General features: G+C 41.8%; 1 protein-coding gene across 2 annotated transcripts in view; it reads right to left on the bottom strand.

Moving 5' to 3' along the window:
* adamts12 (ADAM metallopeptidase with thrombospondin type 1 motif, 12) overlaps positions 1-18,930 on the bottom strand; it is a 727,938-nt gene that overhangs the window by 461,882 nt on the left and 247,126 nt on the right. For both annotated transcript variants that reach the window (XM_069924031.1, XM_069924030.1), the window contains exon 4: positions 5,857-6,053. In XM_069924031.1, coding sequence (XP_069780132.1) covers positions 5,857-6,053 — 197 coding nt within the window. The remainder of the gene's footprint in view (positions 1-5,856; positions 6,054-18,930) is intronic.

Raw genomic sequence — 18,930 nt, forward strand, 5'->3', positions numbered from 1 at the left:
ATGTGTTCGGTGCCTCTGACTGATGGTCTTTCGAAATTTCTTTACATTTTGATCATGTCCCTCTTGTGAATGTTCACAAATAGTGATATTATCAAGGTAGAGAAAGACATCTTGCAGTTTTTCATCTCTAATTAATTTGTCCATAGCTTGCTGGAAGACAGCTACCCCATTTGTGACTCCTTCAAAATTGGTATAAACGTCCATTGGCTTCAAAAGTCATATACTTCACATCTGACTCCTTCAGGGACACTTGGTGGGAGGCACTTTTCAGATTGAAGGTAGAGAACACACTATATTTTGCAAGCTTGTTCACCATTTTGTCAATTCTTGGCAAGGGGGGTAAGCATTCAATTCCGTATATTGATTGATTTTCTACGAATAATCCACACACATTCACTTCTTGTGTCAGTGGGTAGGATCCTTTAATCACTACCACTTGAGCTTGCTATGGTGATATGCACATCTCATTTATGCCTTCTGAAAGTAATTGGTGAATTTCCTCTGCAATGAAGTCCTGATTGGCAGCAATTGTTTTTTACAGGTTGGTGTTAAGTTTGGAAAAATGGATGGCTCTTCTCTTTTTGCTACTGTCAGTGAATAGTAATGATCAGCACCGTTCCTAGTTAGCTGAGACAAGGGTCCTCCGTATTCAAATTTCACACTCAGGTGCTAACACTGGCAATCCTGGCCAAGTACTAAGTCAGAACATATATCCTTCAATGCACCAAGTCGTGTGACAGCGTATGACTGGCTATTAAGACTAAGAGTTAGGTCAATAACATATCCTTGGGAACTAGTGTTTTCTGAGCCGTAGTAATTTTTTTACTGGATGGGTTAACCTTTAGTTTTAGTTCCCACATGAGTTTCGATGTAACTATCAGTGCTGCACGAATCCAACAGAGCACTTAACTTTTCACCATTCACAGCCACAAAGATTGTGGCTTGAGCGAGTCTTAGTGGCACATTAGTAGTGTAGCCAGAACCTGAGAATTGACCACTGTTGCCACTGAGCTTGGTGAGGCTTTGGGTTTGCACACCCGGGCATAATGCCTCTTTCTTGGCACACTTATTACAAGTAGCTTCACGTGCTGGACAATTATCCTGTGAAAGGTAAGAGAAACCACAGAAGAAACACTTCCGTTTTGTATTATAAGTGGCCGCCACAATTGGTTTCTCAAGAGCAACTGGAAGGTTATCAGGAAGCCCTGCTAAAGGATCCTTCTCACATACCAGCAGTACCTGTGATGGTTCAGGGTTCACTACTCCATCTGTATGGGTCACTGGGATAACAATGAGCTACATCAAACACAATAGCTTGGTTATAAGCACTCTGTAAGTCCATTATTTTGTTTTCTAAGAGACGCTGGCATATTTAAGGTGAGGCAATGCCAGTGATGAACACGTCATGCATTGCCTCATTTCCACAATGCTCTGCACTATAATCTCGAAAATTACAGTTTCTGTTTAACTTTTCCAACTCCCTGATGAAATCATCTAATGTTTCACCTGGCTTCTGCCGCCTGATAGCCAGTAAATGTCCGGCAAAAACCTCATTGGGATTCCTCACATATAAAGTGTCTAACTTAGAGATAACAAAGTCAAAATGTTCACTCCTTCTATATATTTGAAAACATTTCAACTCACACAGCCTAATAGTGTTCTGTACTTGTTCGGTATCTTGTTCCCATAATCATCAACGTAGTTCATGAAAATTGTACGCCAGTGTCACCACTCCTTGGCAGCTGTTAATGAACTGGGGTCAAAGTCTAAGTACTTGGGCCTCCATGCCTTCTCCATGCTTAATAATTAAGTTGAGTAAATTGTTGTGAAAATGATAAACCTTGGTGGCTGCTTTCCAAGCTTTACTCAACTTAATTGTACAGTTACAGTTAGAATTTAAAAGAAAGGCACGAGGCAGCAGCTAGAACCTGATTGGAGGAAGAAGCTGATTGGAGCAATAAAGACAGATGACCTGAGCAGCCAGGATCAACCAAATATGAAATGCAAGCTCATTAACAATTAAGAATAACTTTGTAATATTACACTACTTTTTATAGATACAAGTACATCGCTGAGAGGATGAAGTGGTGATAGAAATTCACCATGCCAATGAACTCCTGCAGGCCCTTTACTGATTTGGACCTGCTGAATTGTTGGATGGTGTCTACTTTAGTGGGCAGTGGCATCATGCCATCTTTGGTAATCTTGTGGCCCAGAAAATCAATGGTGACGAGTCTGAACTGGCATTTGGCCAGGTTGACTGTGAGGCCGAACTCACTCAGGTGGGTGTAGAGTTTGCGGAGGTGGGATAAATGTTCCTGGCAACTGCTGCTAGCTATCAGGATATCATCCAGTAGATGAAAGCAAATTCCAGGTCGCAGCCCACCACGTCCATTTGCTGCTGGAATGTCTGTGTGGCAGTCTACAAGCTGAATGGCATGTAGAGGAACTCAAACAAGGCAAAATAGGTAAATGATGGCTGGCTTGGAAGATGTCTTCACAGTGTACCAGGATCTGATGGTGCATATGGACGAGGTTTACTTTGGAAAAAAATGCTTGCTCAATGCAGGTTCACTGCAAAGTCCTGTATGTGTGGCACAGGGTAGCAGTCTAGAGTTGTTGCCTTGTTCAGCTGGTGGTAGTCCCCACATGGTCTCCAGCCCCCAGCTGCCTTAGGCACCAAGTGCAGAGGGGAGGATCATGGGGTGTTGGATCACCGTATGATCCAAAATTCCTCCATCCTCTTGAACTCCTCCTTCGCTTGGCAGAGTTTGTCCGGGGGAAGTCTCCATGTTCTAGTGGTGGTACCTGTGTCAATATGTAATGTTGCACTCCATGCTTGGGCATGGTTGATGTGAACTGTGGGGCCAGCAATGATGGGAATTCTGCAAGGACCCTGGTGAACTCATCCTCTGGGAATGTGATGGGGTCCAGGTGTTGGGCTGAAAACCTATCATCACTCAAGGAGAATGTCAGGAACTTCTTGGCGTGAATGAGTCTTCTCCCCGTAGATCGACAAGAAGGCTGTGTGCTTGCAAGAAGTCTGCCCCCAGGAGTGATTGGGCCACGGCAGTCAGTGTGAACTCCCATGTGAAAGCCATCTGCCACGGCTAGCCTCAGCATTTCCCGGGAACGTGCAAGGTGGGCGACCACAGTGGGTTTCAGTGCCCCACCGCTGGTGATAGAAACACCACTGCTCACTTGGTTGTGAGCACTCCATTGCAGGGACCAGTCTGGCCTGTTGCTGTTTGTGGGGCTTCGTAACTTGCCTAATGGCTGCTGCACTCTCCTTCTTGGTCCTCCACAGCACATCCGCCACGGTCACAAACTTATGGGGGATCAATGAAATCACTGTCAGCCAGTAGTAGGTGAAGGTCCTCGGGTAGTAGGTGAATGTCCTCGGGTAGCTGCTCCAAGAACACCTGCTTGAACATGACCCAGGACCTGTGTCCTTCAGCCAGGGTCAGCATCTCATTCATCAATGCTGATGGGGGTTTGACCCCAAACCTTCCAAGTGGACCAGATGTGCACCTCACTCGCTCCATGAGAGGCTGAAGGTCCTCAAGAGCAGCTCTTTAAAAGCTGCATATTTGCTCTCTTCCAGAGGTGACTGCAAAAAGTCTGCAACTTGACTTGCCAGCACCTGGTCCAGGGATCTTACTACATAATAGTCATGCGTCGAGTTTGAGGTTACATGCAGGATTTGAAATTGGGCTTCAGGTTGGTGGAACCACACGCGTGGCTGCGACGTCCAGAAAATTGGTAGTTTCAACATGACTGCATGTATGGATGAGTCAGTCATCGTTGGTCCAAATAGTGTCTGGACCATCAGGGCTCACCAATGGCAGTGATGTGCTACACACAGCACTTAAATAATGACAATGTCCACATTTAGAGTTGTACTCAAGAATACTTTATTTGGGCCTGCAAGCCCGACTTTATACATTCTTCCATTTCTGCCGCTGCTGGTGGAAATTATGTCACCAGTGAATACAAAGGGTTCTTCCCACAAGCGGGCTTTCTATCCTCGGTGAAGGAAGTCCCACACCATCTTGGGAGCCGGCCTATTTTCCGATTTGTGACCGCCATTTTGGGAGCCGGTTCGTATGCATAGTGTGTGGGCTACCACACTATTTTGTTTAATCCTCCCCACCCCCTCCCTCCCCATTTTGAGTATTTCTGATATATTAATATATTAGGCATATTTTTAAAAAATGAGAGGTAGGTTCTGAAAATGTTCAGCAAATCAGAAAATATAACTTGAGAAAATAAAACTGGACTAATATTTGGGTTGATGAACTTTGACGAGACACCTGCAGTTCCCTCCTCATGCTGAATCGACTGTGATGCAAATGTTCTCATGTGTGGCTGTATCCCTCATTTAAATTGGGATCTTCATCATCTGTTATGTTGTACTATATTATGTTATTAATATGCATTGCATTAGTACTAGCTACAAAATAAATGACTGTCTTTAGTACAAGCTAAGATTTTGGAAAGTGACTGGTTAAGGAAAATATTTGAAGACTGTATTTTGATAGCATCACAGCTAGACTCGATCAAGTCCACGTTCAACAACAGCATTTGTGCCTTCCAACTGGGATCATTTGAGAGCAATTGAGTCCCAGCTAATGTTTTCATTCTCCAACCACACCATGAAAAGAAAGTTGCAGCTCTTCTGTCAACACCATTCTGATATCAATTAATCAACCAAAAATTGAATAGGACATGAAAATGTAACAGGTTTTATTTCAGCATTAATTACAGTTGCAATGTCTGGCAGTGACATTTCTTCATCACAATCATGTGCAACCCCCCCCCTCTCCACACCCCCCTCCATCCCCAACTAGGGATATACTGACCATATCACCATATTTCAGAAGGAAACATGACTCCTAAGTTAATTACACAATTTATTAACTCTTTTCAACACAATTTCCATTCCTTCACATTTTTTATCAGATCGGCTTTTTCCTAAATTTCAAACTGGTTCGTTTTGCAGGCAGGGAAATAGGTGTCAACAAGGTTTACCTTCGTCCCAAGATCTAATACTCAGAGGGAAGAAGATAATCTGACCCACTGGGGAGAACATCCGAGATGGGAAAGCAGGTTTCTTTTATTTTCAAAAGAAATTTGACAACAGAGCCAGGATTACGGTGCTGATATCTGGAGCTGAATAAATCCAGTAAAAGATCTTCACCCAAATATTCGTCCTGTTTTTCTCATAAGAGATTCTTCCTGGCGTGGTGAATATTGTCTGCATTTATTGTGTCATATATTTTTAGATGAATATTATGTTGGAATCCTTTCTTAAAACAGGGGGAAAATTAAACAAAGCAGCATACTTTAACATAACAATTTCAAATACTTTTTCTGTCTTATTAATTCAATCATTATTACGAAAATTCATAGTATTCATTATGCAACACAGAAGGGGGCCATTTAGCCCATTGTGATGTTAAAAAATGAAATTGACAATAAAAATATAATCAAAGGAAAATAGTGCAAAATCTTTTTACATTCTTAGTTCCTATGTATGTTTTGTTACTGTACATAATGAAGTGTTAACCATTAATTATATTAGAAAGGCTCATTACCACTAACATGGCCTCCTGGTGTTATTTCTTCATCTCGTGAATTATACAGTGAGTCTTTGTAATTTTCTACCCAAAAGTCTGTGAAGCCTCATCTACTGAGTGTATCTGAGGCAGAAATCAATAGACTTTTAGATATTAATGGAGCTAATTTAGGTAAAAGATCAGCCACAAACCTACTGAATGGCAGAGGGATGATATTATTTACTCATGCTTCTAATTTCTAAGCAAACACAAGGATGTAAAATTTAATCAATCTTACCATATTTATTATAGTAAAGACGTATGCCTGTATATTTTCACTGCCATGGTAATCTATCATTTTGGTGTCAGCAACCACTAAAGTTTCAACCCATCGTTCTTTGCTGATTGATCGCTGGGAGATTCTGCGCCTTTTTCTATGAGTCTCTTCCCATCTCTCTCTCTGCCTCTCTGGTTTCAGGATATTACTGAAAGAATCTGTTCACAGAGAGAAAGAAAAGCACATACATTAGCATTTTTATGATACTGCCTGGACTAGTGAGCATCTTGAGCATTTTCTATTTTCAGACTACAGTATTGCGAATTTCCGCTCTGCTCACGATTCCTTCAACAGGCTGTAAACAATCTATGCTTTAAATGCAAAGCAGGTATCTCATTTTCAAATTAACATCAATCTATCCAAAAGCTCATCTGCCTAAATAGAGTTTAACACTATTAGCCTCTGCCCTGCCCTGTTGGCCTGTACTCCTCTCCTTGCTCTTTCTTTCCTCCCCTCTTCCACCCCCTTAGTCAGGCACCTGCCTGCTTTTTGCTTATACCCTGACAAAGAGTTCAAACCCAAAACATAATTGACGCTGTGGGACCTGCTGAGTTTCTCCAGCACTTCTGCATATTAAGTGCAGTGTTCACTCTCTTTCCATGGATTGGAAGGGTGAATGACTCAAGAGAAATAATTAATCATGAAGGGATATAGAAACTTCATGGCTGTGTATTTCTCATTATTTAGTCGCATTTCGGGTCCTGGACATCATTACCATGGAAAACATTTTAATTTTCTTTTATAAATTGTAATGAGCTATTTTCTGTCTGATTAATGAACCCCAGTTGACAGCGCTGATCCATAAGCTCCTATTGAGATTAAGATTAAGTGTTTGCATTTTTCTCCCTAGCTATTTATAACTTCAACTATCTCTGCTGGATTTGAAAAAAAATTCTTGCTTTCAGAATTCAGTTTTGACCCATGCAATCATATTATGAATTGCAAAGTATTTGATTATCATGTCCTCAGTAAAAAATTAGAGATCGCCCAATCACTTCTATCAGTCTATCTAACCTTCAGTTCTTGTTTGCCCATCACCATTCATTCTCAAATAGTGAATACACAATAAAAGTCCCAAAATCTAGAATGCTCATAGAATTGGTTGGTCTAGATTTTTGGATTTTCCAGATTTTCGAGCAGTATTTTTACAATTCAAATTTAAGGAGAATAAAGAAGAGATGAACAGGTACATTTTGATAGTTTATTAACAAAGCATTTTTTCATTAAAAAATACAAAGTACAAAAAAACCCATACAGTATTATTTTTTCATTTCTGCACACAAAAGCCCACTAAATTTTAAAAGTCTGAGAGTTTTCACAACGTCTGGATTCTCGGGTGGTATGGATTTCTGGCATCTGGATTTTGAGTTTTATTGCATTGTTTCTATTTTACAGTCTAGAGCTGTGGAATCATAGAGCTATACAACACAGGATCAGGCCCTACAACCCACAACATTCACATTGCTAGTCTACTTCATGTAACTAGCAAGCTGCAGCAAGAAAGACTTTAATTGCATCTGTACAACGTACTTATGTTTCAGGCAATAATCTCTTAATTCATTCTTTCCCTGCCAGGCTTTTTTGCCAATCTACACAAATCTGCCTACATTAGGGCAATATCCTTCTCTACTTTGGCTATTTAAGTGTTTAACTCTTAAACACAATGACTATTCCAAAATCTATGAATCTAAGAAAATCAAGAGCTTTGTGGATCAATGGACAGGTTTAAGTAAGTTTTGGGCATAGGTACACAAGAGGCTATAATAAGAAATCCCTTCCAGTAAGTTGGAGGCTTCAAAACCAATCAATGAATTTGTACTACTAGTCCAAAGGAATAGGAGAAGATGATGATGTCATGACATCACATACAACCCTGAGATTCTTTTTCCAGCAAGCCAGCAGAATTTTTATATCGGTAGTGCAAAAAACTGTACTCAAGTAAAGATTCATACTGTATTCAAAAAAATGTAAACAAAGAAAGAAATGTAAACAAACTGCCTGTCCAAATACTGAAAAAAAATACATATTTAGTAATAAATCAGGTGCAAAGTAAGAGTCTTTAAATGAATCTCTGACGAAATCTGTGGTTTAGGAGTTTGATGCTCCTGAACATGATAGTATAAGTCTTGCGGCATCTTCATTCTTTCTTGATGACAGCAGCAAGAACAGAGCATGTCCTGGGTGGTATGGATCCTTGATGATGGCTGCTGCCCTTCAATGCAGCATTCCACGTAGATTTTCTCAAAGGTGGGAAGGGCTTTGCCTATGATGTCCTGGGCTATGTTCAATACCTTGCTGGCTTTCCACTCAAAGGTGTGGGTGTAATCGGCCAGTTAACCTTCCAATTAAACAGCTTCAGTTTAAAACAATAACAAATCATCATATTAAATCATGAGGAAAGCCACTCCTGAAAAGAAGATCAGCTCATGTAAAACCAAAATGGGTACTTGCTTTGCAAGTGTAGTCTTGCCTCAGGATTTATAGCTGTGCTGTACAAAGAGAGAATAGGCTCTATATTCTGCAGAGTTTAGAAGGACTCTACAGTTTAGAGTTTAGACTCTAGAGTTTAGAGGACTCTACAGACTTCTAATAGAACTTGACTGGCTAAATGCACGGGTATGTTCCGTAGGTTGTTTTGGGACTGAGCTGAGGAGAAATTTTCTTCATATAGGAGGAAAAAAAGTCAATGTGAGTTTATTGTCAAAGTACAATATTCAGATGCTCTAAAATTCTTATTTGCTGCAGCCAAACAGGTATGTAAGATACACCCAGCCACAATGTTAAACATTAAAATATGCAATGACAGAAAAAAAAGATAATAAATAGTGAGGATATTCCCAGTTGCAATTATTACAAGAAGTGCACTACAGTAGTGCTGGAAGACACTTGAGTAGTGTTAGAGAAGTTTAGGATCAGGGTTAGGGTATGGTAGGGATGTTCATGAGCCTGACCACTGTTGGAGAAAAACTGTCCTTTAATCTGAAAGTGCTGGACCTCAGGCTTCTGCACTTTCAGCAATGAGAAGTGGATGAAATTCAGGGTCATAAGGGACCTTTATGATGTTGGCTGCACTTAGATGATTTCAATGGATGGAAGATCAAAATGGAAATGGTGAGGTTTGCTACACTCTGTTGCCTTTTGCATTCCTGGGACCTCGAATTTCCAAACCAGGTTGTAATGCTACTAGTCATAAATACATCATTTCACAGCACACCTCTAGAAGTTTGATTGAGTATTCATCAACATGCCACATCTCCTCAGACTTCTCAGAAAGCGATGTGTCTTTTTCATGGCTGGCTCAATGGGCTAGCACTGAGAGAGGTCTCCAGTATGTGAACACCCAGGATCATGAACATACTGACGCCCACCATCCTGTTAAAGATAGGTGTGTTGTCCTTAGGCCTCCCCTTCCTGAAGCCCACAATAAACTCCTTGGTCTTAATGTTGCTGAGAGCAGGATTGTTATTCTGGCAACACACAAGTAGATTTTTGATCTCCATTTTACAACCTGACTCAGCATTACCCATTATTTAGCTAACATTGATGGCGACATCAATGAACTGATAAAATGCATGACAAGAAACTTGGCTACACAGTCATGAATGGGGAGAGAATAGAGCAGGGAACAAAGTGCGTGGCCTTAAGATATCTCTGTTGATGGCCAGTGAGGATGTGATGTTGCTAATCTGCACTGATTAGGATCTGCTGATGAAGAAATTGAGGATCTCATCTCGAGTTTATTAGTTTTGGTGGTATGATGCTGTTAACCACTGACTGTAGTCGATGACCAACAGCCCGTCCGTCCTAAGTATCCGTGTGCTCCAGGTGATCTAACACAGATTGGAGAGCCAGCAAGATGGCACCTGCTGTTAATCTATTGTGATGATAGGTGAATTGAATGGATCTAGGTCTTTTCTGATAAAATATGGGCTTAGTACAGGAACGTGGTGCGATAGAAGATCACCCATAACTTTAATCAATGATGTTGAAGGCTCAAAACACAAGGTGGTCACTTTCAGCTCTATGCCCTTATATAGTAGACTGCAAAAACAGTGTTTGGTCCTTTACTAATATTTTCAGATCCTTTTATGCAAGGAATGAGAGTATGGAATATTTTACTAAATGTATGTGACACATTTTCAATTACAATATACTTTGGCTTGGCTTCGCGGACGAAGATTTATGGAGGGGGTAAAAGTCCACGTCAGCTGCAGGCTCGTTTGTGGCTGACAAGTCCGATGCGGGACAGGCAGACACGGTTGCAGCGGCTGCAGGGGAAAATTGGTTGGTTGGGGTTGGGTGTTGGGTTTTTCCTCCTTTGCCTTTTGTCAGTGAGGTGGGCTCTGCGGTCTTCTTCAAAGGAGGTTGCTGCCCGCCAAACTGTGAGGCGCCAAGATGCACGGTTTGAGGCGTTATCAGCCCAATGTGGCAGGCACCAAGAGATTTCTTTAGGCAGTCCTTGTACCTTTTCTTTGGTGCACCTCTGTCACGGTGGCCAGTGGAGAGCTCGCCATATAACACGATCTTGGGAAGGCGATGGTCCTCCATTCTGGAGACGTGACCCACCCAGCGCAGCTGGATCTTCAGCAGCGTGGACTCGATGCTGTCGACCTCTGCCATCTCGAGTACTTCGACGTTAGGGATGAAAGCGCTCCAATGGATGTTGAGGATGGAACGGAGACAACGCTGGTGGAAGCGTTCTAGGAGCCGTAGGTGATGCCGGTAGAGGACCCATGATTCGGAGCCGAACAGGAGTGTGGGTATGACAACTGCTCTGTATACGCTTATCTTTGTGAGGTTTTTCAGTTGGTTGTTTTTCCAGACTCTTTTGTGTAGTCTTCCAAAGGCGCTATTTGCCTTGGCGAGTCTGTTGTCTATCTCATTGTCAATCCTTGCAACTGATGAAATGGTGCAGCCGAGATAGGTAAACTGGTTGACCGTTTTGAGTTTTGTGTGCCCGATGGGCTGGTAGTCATGGTGGGGAGCTAGCTGATGGAGGACCTCAGTTTTCTTCAGGCTGACTTCCAGGCCAAACATTTTGGCAGTTTCCGCAAAGCAGGACGTCAAGCGCTGAAGAGCTGGCTCTGAATGGGCAACTAAAGCGGCATCGTCTGCAAAGAGTAGTTCACGGACAAGTTTCTCTTGTGTCTTGGTGTGAGCTTGCAGGCGCCTCAGATTGAAGAGACTGCCATCCGTGCGGTACCGGATGTAAACAGCGTCTTCATTGTTGGGGTCTTTCATGGCTTGGTTCAGCATCATGCTGAAGAAGATTGAAAAGAGGGTTGGTGCGAGAACACAGCCTTGCTTCACGCCATTGTTAATGGAGAAGGGTTCAGAGAGCTCATTGCTGTATCTGACCCGACCTTGTTGGTTTTCGTGCAGTTGGATAATCATGTTGAGGAACTTTGGGGGACATCCGATGCGCTCTAGTATTTGCCAAAGCCCTTTCCTGCTCACGGTGTCGAAGGCTTTGGTGAGGTCAACAAAGGTGATGTAGAGTCCTTTGTTTTGTTCTCTGCACTTTTCTTGGAGCTGTCTGAGGGCAAAGACCATGTCAGTAGTTCCTCTGTTTGCGCGAAAGCCGCACTGTGATTCTGGGAGAACATTCTCGGCGACACTAGGTATTATTCTATTTAGTAGAATCCTAGCGAAGATTTTGCCTGCAATGGAGAGCAACGTGATTCCCCTGTAGTTTGAGCAGTCTGATTTCTCGCCTTTGTTTTTGTACAGGGTGATGATGGTGGCATCACGAAGATCCTGAGGCAGTTTTCCTTGGTCCCAACAAAGCTTGAAAAACTCATGCAGTTTGGCATGCAGGGTTTTGCCGCCAGCCTTCCAGACCTCTGGGGGGATTCCATCCATACCTGCTGCTTTGCCACTTTTCAGTTGTTCGATTGCCTTATATGTCTCATCCAGGGTGAGAACCTCATCCAGCTCTAGCCTTAGGGGCTGTTGAGGGAGCTGGAGCAGGGCGGAATCTTGGACTGAGCGGTTGGCACTGAAAAGAGATTGGAAGTGTTCTGACCATCGGTTGAGGGTGGAGATCTTGTCGCTGAGGAGGACTTTGCCGTCTGAGCTGCGCAGCGGGCTTTGGACTTGGGGTGAGGGGCCGTACACAGCCTTTAGAGCCTCGTAGAAACCCCTGAAGTCGCCAATGTCCGCGCTGAGCTGGGTTCGTTTGGCGAGGCTAGTCCACCACTCATTTTGGATCTCCCGGAGCCTCCTGTTGGAGCTATGCGCAGAACAGCGGCTTGTCATTACAAACACCCTTTTTCAGCAGAGGGACAGCCTTAAGACCACCTGGATGCATCCCCGATCCAAACACTGGCACCTCCTGGACTACATCCTGGTGCGAGAAAGTGACAAACGAGATGTGCTCCACACCAGGGTCATGCCTAGCGCGGAATGCCACACTGACCACCGGCTGGTTCGCTGCAAGCTCAACCTTCACTTCAAGCCAAAGCCCAGGAACAATAAAGCCCCCAGAAAGAGGTTCAATGTTGGAAACCTGCAGTCAGACGAAGCGAGAGGAAACTTCCAGGCAAACCTCAAAGCAAAGCTCGACGATGCAACCCGCCTCACGGACCCGTCCCCTGAAACCCTCTGGGATCAGTTGAAGACTACCATACTGCAATCCACTGAAGAGGTACTGGGCTTCTCCTCCAGGAAAAACAAGGACTGGTTTGACGAAAACAGCCAGGAAATCCAGGAGCTGCTGGCAAAGAAGCGAGCTGCCCACCAGGCCCACCTTACAAAGCCGTCCTGTCCAGAGAAGAAACAAGCCTTCCGTCGCGCATGCAGCCATCTTCAGCGCAATTACAATATAGGAATATATTTAATGACTCCAGGCACCCAGTGGAGATCCAGGTTCAAATCTGTAAAGTGATGTGTTTTTTTTTTAAATTTTGCTTCTGCCTTGGAACAGAGGATCAGAAAATTTACTTTCAATGGAAAAGAGTTAAATGTTAACACCAGGGGGAAGCCAGTTATCTGCAGCCTGCATTAAGCTGATATCAGAAAGGCCACTTAAAAAACAGATGAGATTTTTTCTTCTCTACAAAGATCATGAATTTTAGAGACAGTGAAATCAGAGGCTTTAAATATTCTAAAGGCAAAATATGGATTCTTAACCAACATATTACATAGAACAAAAGAATACAGGATCAGGCCCTTTGACACATATTGACTGCACTGAACACAATGTTCAAATGAAACCAAGTCTCTTCTGCTGCACACGATCCTTATTCCTGCATATTCTAAAAGCCTCATGAAACAAAACTATTGTAAGGATGCAGAGGAATAGATGGAATGTGAAACTGAGGTTACCCTCAGATCTGATGGATAGAAACAGGAAAAAGGAGCAGATCATTCAGCTCATTGGGCTTGCTCCATCAACATGATCCACTTCAGTACCCTGTTCCCAACTTCTCCCCATACTTTTTGATCCATTTGACATGACAATTCTCTCTCTCTCTCTCTCTCTCTCTCTCTCTCTCTCTCTCACTCCTTTATGAATACATTTGTGTAATCATAAAATTTTTTGATCAATTTGCAGGTCAAGTTAGGGGGAGTCGACTTTTACATGGGTCATACCTTTTACCACGGTGAATACATGCATCGTTAAGGTGTCGGGAGCTTGGAAGTCTGCGATTGGGACATCAGGAGGCTGATGGGCAGACAGACGGGGCCTAGGAGAAAATCTGTGGCCAGGACACGAGGAGCTCAGATGGGCAGGTAGCAGGGGCCTAGGAGAGAGTCTGTGGCTGGGTGTTGTGAGCTCTGGTGGCAGGGCGAGTGTCCGTGGTCGGGGCTTTAGAAGTTCCGGTGGGTGGGCAGCCTGGGCGAGGATCTGCAGTCAGGGTGTCAGAGCTCCAATGGGCGAGCAAGTAGGGTAAGGATCTGCATTCAGGGAGCTCGGATAGGCAGGCAGACGGGGCAAGGTTTCACAGTCGGGGAATTGGGAGCTCAGATGGGTAGACAGGCGGTTGGGCCAAAAATAGGGGGGGTCAATGTTTAGATGAGTCATACAGAAAACACGAGATTTTGGGGCCAAAAAAGAGGGGGGAGGTTGACAATTACACAAGTGCATAAAGTATACTTCCTAACTTGGCCTCTGCAACATTCTGAGATAGAGAGTTCCATCATCTTCTCCCACATCCAGGGCAAAGGATATATTTAGATTTATTTTCAGAATACATACATGATATCACATACAACCCTGAGATTCCTTTTTCCTGCAGGCGTGGCAAAATTACCACTAATTGGTAGTGCTAAAAATAATCTATACACAGCATAAACCATGTAAACAAACTAACTATGCAATACAAAGAAAACAAAAAGAAAATCAATAAAGTGAACAAGTGTCCTTAAATGCATCTCTGATTGTGTTTGTCATTGAGGAGTCTGATGGTGGAGGAATAGCAGCTGTTCCTGAACCTATATCCCTTTCTTGATGACAACAGCGAGAACAGAGTGAGTGCCGGGTGGTGTGGGACTTTGATGATTGCTGCTGCCCTCTGATGGCAGAGTTCCCTCTAGATCTTTTCAATGGTGGGGAGAGTATTGCCTGAAATGTCCTGGGCTGTGTCTACAACCTTTTGAAGGGCTTTACACTCAGGAGTATTGGGTCCTCCATATCAGACCGTGATGCAGCCAGTCACCACACTTTCTATCACACCTCTATAGAGATTTGCCAGGATTACCGATGTCATCCCAAACCTCCACAAACTCCTGAGGTAGTAGAGGTGCTGATGTGCTTTGTTCATGATGCCATTGCTGTGTTGGGTCCAGGAAAGATCCTCCAAGATAGTGACTCCCAAGAACTTAAATTTGTTCACCCTCACACCTCTGATCCCCCAATGATCACTGGATTGTATATCTCTAGCTTTCCTTTCCTAAAATCAATAATCAGCTCCTTGGTTTTGGTGACACTGAGTGCAAAGTTGTTGTACCATTCAGCCAAGTTTTCAATCTCCATCCTGTACGCTGACTCATCCCCTTGGCTCTAGAATCCCTAGCCCTCGAGCAGTTCCTTATTTAATTTCTCAACTCTTGTTGGAATTTCGCAGGTGAATATTTTTTCAGATCCTCCCTCATTCTTCCATAGACCAGTAAAAATTGACCCAACTGTCTCCTAATACATTACTCTGCCTTCATAGGAAACATCATTATAAACCTTTTTGCACAGTGTATTGTTATGAGTGTGAATAAGAGCTACATTTCCCAGCATGCAATGTGCATGGTTGGGTAGAGACCAGAAGTGGTATACGAGAGGAGTCACAAGCATTGTTGCTGGAAGTCAGTTGAAGCATCTCAAGGAAAATAAAGTCAGTTAAGTGTGAATATCCCATAAAGTTGTTCTTTTTGAAAGGAGAAGGATAACATGGTGTCAGAAATGTCTGAGTAAGTAAGTGAAGATAATACATCATAAGCATGAATAAGTTAAGTCCTCTCACACTGATGCAGTTTACCAGCAATCTAGCCAACAATTGGAAATGCTTCAAACCAGATTCAACATCTATTTAGAAGGTGTGGAATGGGAGAGACCAATGGAAAATGGAAAGTGTCCATGTTTCTGCACGTGATGGGTGAAGATGCCTTTGATATCTATAACAGTTTTCAAACTGATAAGAGAGTTTTCATGTTGGACACTCAGATTCTAAAATTTGAGGAGTATTTTGTTCCAAGTAAAAACATCACGTTTGAGGTACTGTATGAACTTTGACCAATACTTAGCCGAGCTTCATACATTGAGTAAGTCCTGTGAATTTGGAGATTTGAAAAATTCACTCATTAAGGCAGAATACTTTGTGGAATCCCAGATAATAGACTTAGAGAAAGGCTGTTGGGTGAAAATAATTTGACTCTGGAAACGGCTGTGAATATGTGTAGGGCAGCAGAGGCTACATGAGCACAAGCTAAGGAGCTGCACAGGATAGACACAACAGTGCATGCAATAAAAACAGATAAGCAGAGCACCAGGAGCTTCCCAAAGCAACAACAAAGCAAAGTTGTAGCAGCAAATACAGCAAGTCTGGAAGTAAACATATTCCAAAGATGTGTCCTACCTATGGAAAGTCCTGTGATAAATGTGGGAAGAAGAATCATTTTGCAAAATGCTGCAAAGCAGGAGAAACCAAGAGAAAGGTATAGAGAAAGGATGAAGAAATGGATGAATTCTTTGTGGATTCACTACAGACTGCTGCTTCAAAATGAAATGGATCATTCCAGAGATTGTGAATGAGACAGTAATTCCACTTAAACTTGACACCAAATCACAGATTTATCTTGTATCTATGGAGGATTGATTACAAGACTCTCATCGTAAAGAGCAAGATTTATCCTGTGAAATTAAAAGTGACAGGCTATACTGGAGAGAACGTTCCAGTAAAAGGGGGCTGTAATGTTGGCCTTCAAACACAAAGGGGGGCATCTAAAGTCACAGCTACTGATTGTAGAAAGGAAAGTACAGACAATATTAGGTCTGAGTGCATGTCAAGAGCTCAACCTGGTGAAAAGAGTTTTCATTGTGGCTTCACAGTCTGAAGATAAGCACACAACACTCATGGAAGAGTATGCAGATGTCTCTGAGGGGCTAGGATGTCTACTTGGCATACACAAGGTTCACATAGATGTGACAGTGGCTCCTGCTGTCCATGCATGCAGAAAAGTTCCGTTTCCACTTATAGACAAATGTAAACAAGAACTAGCATTCATGGAACAGATGAAAGTCAGTTCACTGGTCATCATGCAAAAGAAAAATGAAGCATTGCATATATGTTCGGACCCAAGAGATCTCAATAAAGCCATAAGGAGAGAGTATTTTAAATTGCAGACATCAAAGGAAATCATGTCTCAGTTTGCAGGAGCCAAGTTGTTTATAAGATCAACTCATTATCAGGGTTTTGGCAGATGATGTTCGATGAAGCAAGTTCGAGACTATGCACTTTCAATACTCCACAAGGAACATAATGCTTTCTTTGGCTATCATATAGGATTCTGTCTGCACCAGAAGTCTGCCATTAAACCATCCACATCATTGCCTGGGGGTCCACCAAGGATGAACATAATATGCAATGAAGGCAAGTGATTGGCATAACACAGAATGTCAATTTGAAATTAAATAAAGAGAAACATGAGTATAGAGTAAAGACACTGACCTTCATCGGAGATGTCATATCTAAACAGGGAGTGAAGCCTGATCTAAGAAAGTTATCAGCCATTGAGAATTTTGTGAGGCTGAAAAACAAAGAGGAGGTGAGAGGTTTCTTGGGGATGAAGACTTACCTGGCTAAAGACATCTCCTGTCTGACAACTGTATCAGTACCACTCAGATCACTCAATGATCAGAAAAAATTAGAGGATATGGTCGCATGAGCAAGAGTGTTTCCAGGCTCTCAATAAAATCCTAACAGAAGAGTATGTACTGAAATTTTATGATCTGAACAGATGCACCAGGATCTTGGCTGATGCACACTGACATGGCCTTGTAGCAGTACTACTACAGCAACACGAGGACACATGGCAACCTGTGGCCTCTGCATCAAGGGCTTTAACAAGTGCAGAAGCCAACTATGGACAGATGGAGAAAGAGCCTCTTCCCACGCACATGAAAGGTCCCATCAATATATTTTTGGACAAGCTTTTGAAGTGGAGACAGACCATAAACCATTGGTCTCAATTCTATTCAAACCACTGAATGACTGTCCCATGATGCAGCACAAGTTAATAAGGCTGCAGAAATACAATACCTGGAAAATACGTTTTCAGCTGATACTGTCTCGAGCAGTTGACAAGAAAGAAAAGAGTGACCATGAGGTTAATGCAGAAATGCAGGCCTATGTTTTTTTGAATATTTTATTTATTAAAAACCTTGATACATATATTGAGAAAAAAAACATTAATACATATAATAAAAAAACATGCCATATATGTGTATATATATATATATATATATATATATATATATAAAAAACTAATTACACCACTTACTATCCGCCCTTCTATCTAAATTACTATCTACTTTTATACCTAAATATTTAATTTGATCCAACCATTTAAATTTAACAATATGTTTACAACATAAGAAAAAAGAAGAAAGAAGAAGCCCATTTCTGCTAAAGGCATGATCTCACTTTTTTCCCAATAAATGTTATGACCTGATATTTCACCATACTGTTCCAACCTATAATGTAACCATTTTAAAAAATTCTGAGCTTCTGTTAAATATATCAAAACATCATCTGCAAATAAATTAATTTTAAATTCATCAGACTTCACTTTAACACCTTTAATATTATTATCTTGCCTTATCATCTGAGCCAAAGATTCAATAATTAATGCAAAAAGAGCTGATGACAAAGGGCAGCCTTGTATAGTAGATTTATTCAATGTAAAAAGTAGAGTTACAACTCTAGCAGTAGAATTTTTATATAAAGCGTTAATCCAACCAATAAATATTGGTCCAATTTTAAATTTTTCCAAAACTTTAAATAGAAAACTCCAATCTATTCTACATCTTTTCTGCATCCAATGAAAAAACTACTGGTAGGTTGGATTCCTCCCGAGAATTATTAAGCAAAGAAATAAATTTCACAATATTATCTGCTGAATAACGATTTTTAATAAATCCAGCCTGATCCAAATGAATCAAACCTGGTAAATCTTTTGACAATCTCTTTTCTAGAACCTTCGTTACAATCTTATAATCATCATTTAACAATGAAATAGGTCAATAAAATTCAGTTTTCAAAGGGTCATAACCTTTTTTAAGAATTAACGTAATAATTGCCTGAGAAAAAGAATCCGTTAAAGAATGAACCTCCATTGCCTGTTTCAATACTTCCATCAATAATAGAATTAATAAATTCTGAAATCTTTCACAAAATTCAGAAGTAAAACCATCTTTGCCTGGGGATTTCCCATTTGGCATAGATTGAAGTGCTTCTAGGGAGCATCTAATTCTTTAATAGCCATATTACTCAAAGAAGGTAAATGAAGGTCAGATTAAAAAAAATTCAATTTTAATTTCATCTT

The sequence above is a fragment of the Narcine bancroftii genome, chromosome 3, assembly GCF_036971445.1.
Source record: "Narcine bancroftii isolate sNarBan1 chromosome 3, sNarBan1.hap1, whole genome shotgun sequence".
NCBI classification, from domain to species: domain Eukaryota; kingdom Metazoa; phylum Chordata; class Chondrichthyes; order Torpediniformes; family Narcinidae; genus Narcine; species Narcine bancroftii.